Source organism: Myotis yumanensis, unplaced genomic scaffold (assembly GCF_028538775.1).
Source record: "Myotis yumanensis isolate MYYU_CA2020_CCGP unplaced genomic scaffold, mMyoYum1.0.hap1 SCAF_17, whole genome shotgun sequence".
NCBI lineage: Eukaryota > Metazoa > Chordata > Mammalia > Chiroptera > Vespertilionidae > Myotis > Myotis yumanensis.
In genome coordinates, this window is record NW_027223768.1 from 9327428 (window position 1) to 9333427 (window position 6000).

The 6000-nt window shown below is 57.6% G+C and overlaps 1 protein-coding gene across 1 annotated transcript in view; it reads left to right on the plus strand.

Annotated features, from left to right (window-relative positions):
• ATP1A1 (ATPase Na+/K+ transporting subunit alpha 1) overlaps positions 1–4944 on the plus strand; it is a 28010-nt gene extending 23066 nt beyond the window's left edge. The window contains exons 17-23 of the mRNA XM_070396628.1: positions 55–209; positions 487–610; positions 1589–1734; positions 1815–1945; positions 2162–2263; positions 4263–4354; positions 4596–4944. Coding sequence (XP_070252729.1) covers positions 55–209; positions 487–610; positions 1589–1734; positions 1815–1945; positions 2162–2263; positions 4263–4354; positions 4596–4624 — 779 coding nt within the window. The 3' untranslated portion in view covers positions 4625–4944. The remainder of the gene's footprint in view (positions 1–54; positions 210–486; positions 611–1588; positions 1735–1814; positions 1946–2161; positions 2264–4262; positions 4355–4595) is intronic.
• The last annotated feature ends 1056 nt before the right edge of the window (positions 4945–6000 follow it).

A 6000-nucleotide genomic window follows, 5' to 3' on the forward strand; every position in this document is an offset into this window, starting at 1 on the left:
GGGCAGTGCGCAGTCTACGCTGTCAGCAAGACGGTAAAAACCTTGCCTTCCTAGGTCGTCTGATCTTCGACAACTTGAAGAAATCCATCGCCTACACCCTGACCAGCAACATTCCAGAGATCACCCCCTTCCTGATATTTATTATTGCGAACATTCCGCTGCCGCTGGGCACCGTCACCATCCTCTGCATCGACCTGGGCACGGACATGGTGAGTGAGCGTCCGCGTCCACACAGCCTGGTGTTAGGGGCCACATCTGTGCTCCCCAGGCCCACCTGACCACCATTAGCAATTCCCAGCATCAGAGACTCAATGTTAGGCTTCAGGGCAACTGTCAACACCTATTTATCAGATAGGAGTCATGCCTTGTGTATAATTCTGCTGTTTTATTGGGGGGGGGGGGGGCTGTAATATCTCATGGTATGAAAAGCAGGGGCAGGGATTTTATTACAAAGGTGGTTGATGACTGGCATCCCTTCCTCCCCAGGTTCCTGCCATCTCCCTGGCCTACGAGCAGGCTGAGAGCGACATCATGAAGAGACAGCCCCGAAACCCCAAGACGGACAAGCTGGTGAACGAGCGGCTGATCAGCATGGCCTACGGGCAGATTGGTGAGCAGCCCAGCGAGCAGGAAGCGGGCGAAGGGACCGAAGCTGGGGCGCCGCCGCCTCAGAGCCAGGATCGCCGTGCCCCGGGCGGGGCTGGGGTTTTAAAGTCCTCCTCCCCGGGAGGGACTCCTGACCGGCTGCCCCTTCTGGTGTTGGACATGGGGCCCAGCACTGGGCACTGCCTGGGATACACTGTGCCCATCACTACTCTGGCTAGAGAGGAAGGCTTTGAAGAAATGACCTGGGTTTAAAGGTTGGCTGGTCGGCCACCACCCAGTGGTGACCCTGGGCTTGGTTTCTGTTCCGCCTGCAGAGCGTGGCCAGTTACCAGGGGCCCCGGGTGGTGGGCAGTGAAAATACCTGTGATCTAAACACTCTGCCGAGCCCCCTGTTCTGATTCGGGGGCCGCCTCGCTGTGAGCACTCCGGGAAGTGGGACAGATTGACAGCCGCTGACAGCAAAGGAATTGGCTGGTAGCCCATCCGACTCCGCCAGGAAGACCTAGTTTTGAGCAGAAGGAAGACCAGGCCCAGGGTGTGGGGTGACATTTTGTGCTGAGGAACTTGGGGGGAATGAGCTGGATTGGATGCTGGCAAAAGGCACAGGGTACCTGTTGAGGGATGGGGGGGAAAGTCCATTTCTCAGCAATTGAAAAGTAGGGAAGCGATTTTCCTCAAGGGTCACGCCCTGCATGAAGCAGATGCCCAGGTACTAGAGGGTGTTGACGAGCAGGGCCCACCTGTCGTACCTTTTTAAGTTCTAAACAGGTGACTCAGAGTAGAGAGGGCGCCGGGTGTGTGCCCCTATCCTCCTGGTCCTCGCTGGTGAGGAAGCAGGCAGCACTCCTGAGACTCATCAACCAGAGTCTCCCCCCCACCCACCCCCGACCCAGTGCCCCCAGGCCTGCTGCCCCGTCAGAGGAAGGGGGTGGAGACGCCCTGGCCCAGGCTCTGGCATGAAGGTTGTCTCCCCTCCTCTCAGGTATGATCCAGGCCCTGGGGGGCTTCTTCACTTACTTTGTGATTCTGGCTGAGAACGGCTTCCTGCCGATCAACCTGCTGGGCATCCGCGTGGACTGGGACGACCGCTGGATCAACGACGTGGAGGACAGCTATGGGCAGCAGTGGGTGAGTGAGGCTCGGACCCGCGCCTCGAGCCACAGGCCGGCGGCCACAGCCACGCTGAGCCGCCCACATGTGCCTTGCAGACCTACGAACAGAGGAAGATCGTGGAGTTCACCTGCCACACGGCCTTCTTTGTCAGCATCGTGGTGGTGCAGTGGGCCGACCTGGTCATCTGCAAGACCCGGAGGAACTCCGTCTTCCAGCAGGGGATGAAGTGAGTACAGCCCCGGTCGTGTCTAAACCCTGTCGGCACCTGGCCAGTCCCTGGGAGCTGGCCTGGGGAGCAAATGGGGTTTCCTACGTTTTTTTCCATTGACTTCGAGTTCCTAAATGCGACTAGTACCTGAAGAACTGATCTGCCTTTTAACGCTTCACAGGAGAAGATGAACGTGTGTTTGCCTCGCTAAGCATTTACCTCCCTTGATTTCAGGAACAAGATCCTGATATTTGGCCTCTTCGAGGAGACGGCCCTCGCTGCTTTCCTTTCCTACTGCCCTGGGATGGGAGTCGCCCTGAGGATGTATCCCCTCAAGTAAGTCCTCCTCTTCAGCCGCTAGCGAGTGGGAAGTAGTCGAGTGTCTGTCCCTGGGACAGGCAGCAGTCGCTCTTCCTCTCAGAGTCCGGTGGGTGGTGTGCACAAGGATTCCTCTGGGAGGAGAATTAGGAAAGGCTGGCTCATCAGCAAACCCAGAGACTCGCCTGGTCTCCCGGGTCGGGAGGCACCCACGCTAGGGAGGTGGGCTCTGGCCCCAGCTCCTTGCATCGGGCACCCAGCCGGGCCCCTCTCCTCCCAGCCTCAGTGCAGCCGTCAGTAGGGGCCAGCCAGGGGTGTCCTGGGGCTTTGGGGATCCAGATTCAATGACTTGCTTACCTCGTCACTGTGTGTCCCATTGTGAGCCCCACCTTTGTGGGCCCCTGAACCCCCTGCTCTCAGGAGAAAGGCCGGAGCTGCAGGGCGGGGGCCCCTTGCTTTAACGCGAGAGTGGGTAGCGGTGAGCAGAGGAGCCACCGCCGAACAGCCTGGCCTTAAACCTGAATGTTCACCTACGGGGCTGACCACACCCTCTAGTCCAGCGGTTCTCAACCTTCCTAATGCCGCACCCCTTTAATACAGTTCCTCATGTTGTGGTGACCCCCCAATTTCATTGTTACAAATTGAACATAATTAAAGCATAGTGATTCATCACAAAAACAATATGTAATTCTATATGTGTTTTCCGATGGTCTTAGGCAACCCCTGTGAAAGGGTCGTTTGACCCCCAAAGGGGCCGCGACCCACAGGTTGAGAACCGCTGCTCTAGTCGCTCTTTGAAACATTGAGTGTTTGGTGCCTGCAAACTGGTTGAGCTTAAGCAGCTGCTCCTTGTTCAGTACACTGAGCCACAGCACGGGGAACCCTACAATACAAACGTGACTGCAGGCATCAGCCTCCCCATCTGGACTCGGCCAGCCCCTCCTCGGGGACACCCTAGTGGGTGTGTGCCGGCGTCAGCTGGAGGGGCAGCCAGGGTCTATCTAGCTCATTATGGTCCCAGCCTGTCTTCCTCCGCAGCCGGGCGGATGGGTAAATCCACACTCCCTTCCTCCGCCCGGGGCTCCTGCTGGTCCCTCCCGGCTGGCTCCCTTCGTGCTCGCCCTCCTGCGTGTGCCCGTGCACCTCGTCTGTGGCCTTATTTACTCGTCATTTCTGCTCAGCTAGATTCTCATCTTAAGGCCTGGGACAGGCATGTCCCAGTGGGTTCTAGCATCCAGGGCCACTGTTTATCAAGAGGAGGCTACAGTGATGGCGAACCTCTGACACGCGAACTCATTTTTCTGGTTGATTTTTCTTTGTTAAATGGCATTTACATATATCAAAAATAGAAGTCTTTGTTTTACTATGGTTGCAAATATCATAAAATTTCTATATGTGACACGGCACCAGAGTTAAGTTAGGGTTTTTCAAAATGCTGACACGCCGAGCTCAAAAGGTTCGCCATCACTGAGCTAGGAGATGGAGCCCTACAGGCTGGAAGTCCCGCTAAAGGGGGGTAGGGCCTCGGGACCCCTTGCTGTGACTAGAGATTTGTTCTTGACACTCTACCCAGTTTGGAAGGTGAATTAGTTACACTGGTGCCTGAGTCCATGGGAGACCACTCAGGGCACCCGTCTCCGGCCCCTGACCGGTTAGGGCTCAGCTTGTTCCTTCCCCAGGCCTGGCCCTCGGAACACCCAGCTGAGTGTCCCCAAGTTCACTGTCCGACCAAATTCAGGGGCACATGAGCTGGTTGTGACCCTCACTGGCAGCTCTTTGTCTTCAAGGGGCATCGCACACATGACTTGAGCTCCTTAAACTCTTTACAAAGGGAGGAGAATGTCCTGTCGACAAAATAATCCAAACTTGCCTTGTCACCCGATCCTCACGAAAGCCACGCCGAGGCTGGCTGGCTAGGGGCTCCTCCTGCCTCCCCTAGGCCCGGGCGCAGAGCGGCAGTCTTGTGTTCAAGGCCCCGGTGTGTGTTCTGTGTAAATGGCATCTGACTCTCTTTCAGACCTACCTGGTGGTTCTGTGCCTTCCCGTACTCTCTCCTCATCTTCGTGTACGACGAAGTCCGAAAACTCATCATCAGGCGAAGCCCTGGAGGTAAATTAGAGGCATCGTTAGTTTGAGGGTGGCGGGGGGGCAGGCTGTAGTCTTCGGGCTTTTGTTATGTTTCCTGTGAAGTGTCTGGGCTCGGCCTGATTGGCTGAGGCCCTCGGACCAACTGAAAACCAGCTACAGTGACAGTCCCATCCTCAGAACCGAGCCTCAGGGTGTTCAGCCAAACAGGTCGCAGGGGAAACGCCACCCGAAACCTAAACCGCCTTTCCCTTTCCCGCCGCAGGCTGGGTGGAGAAGGAGAGCTACTACTAGCGCCCGTCCTGCACGCCTGAGCATCGTGCCACTCTCTGCACCCCCACCCGCCCCTTTGTGTACTCCAGTCTTGGAACTCAGAACTCCACCCTGGTAGGAAGCACCGAAGCATGGGGAAAGCGAGCCGTCCTGGAATGAAGCATGTAGCTATATGGGGGGAGGGGGGGGGGGGCTGCCTGTCAAACATCCGTCTGTGGGAACGACAGCGGGGAAGGTTTTTACGTGCCTTTTTGTTTTTGTAAAAAGGAAACCATGGAGAGACCGAAAGAATACATTTTATATCTGGATTTTTACAAATAAAGATGGCTATTATAATGGAATTTGTCTCGTGCCCTCCTCCCTTCTGCGGACCGGACGTCTGTGTGCGGTCGGGCTGGTGCTGGGGGCCCGGGGCCGGCAGTGACGTCAGCCTCGCCCTGGGACTCAGCGCAGCAAACGGCTCTGTGGGTGACTGAGTCACTGACCGAGGAAACGTTTCGGCTGGAGTACCCGAGCGCCCCCACGCCACCTTGCTGTGCCTCCCTCTGGTACGGCGGGAACTCGCCCTGCCGCCCTCACGGCCATGCCCGTCCCAGGAAGGATTTCTAGGCGTCCGGTGTGATAGACAGCAGGGGAGCCCCTCTCCCCGCACCGGCCATCTCACTCGGGGCCCCACCAGTGTCTGTGGGCCAACGTTAGTCCGAGGAGCAGAAACCTCTGTCTCCAGCCCCCGTGCTCATCACACGGCACGCCCCTTCCACCCGCTGTTCCCGACTCAGCGTCGCCGCCCGGAAGGTGGCTGAGCGCCAGAAGGCACTTACGGAGAAGGTGAGAGCGATCTGTTTGCTTCGGGACCGAGCTGAGAACACCTGCTTTCAAAGAGCGAGTGTGACCGGCCCCTCCGCCTCGCCGCTCAGCACGCCGTCCCGGGTGCTGTGGGTGCCCATGCCTCCGGGCTGCCCTGGCTCCTAGCAGGTCCCCGTCCTTACCTTGCACCAGGCCACGGCCCTGATCTGCCAGGTGATCCGAGATGGTTGTTTTGTTTTGTTTTGTTTTGTTTTTTTCGCTGAAAAGCTGGATCCCTCAAGAGCCATGAGCAAGGAATTACCTGGCAGATCTCGAGTGCTGGTCACTTCCTGGCTGAGCAGAGGGGAGGGGCACGGCAGTTCCCACATGCTGGGGGGCCGCCGTCCCCCAGCCTGCCCCACGGGTCCATGGCTTCCTGACCCACTCGTTCTCCCTCTTTTCTTGGGCACCTGATTCTAGGATGATCTCTACCCGTGTAGGCAAATCCTCCTTAAAAACGGCCACTTTGTTCAGCCCAACGTGAGGAAACTAGGATGAGGCTGAGGCACCAACTGAGACCTCAGGGTCAGAGGCCGGGGGACGAGGCGTCT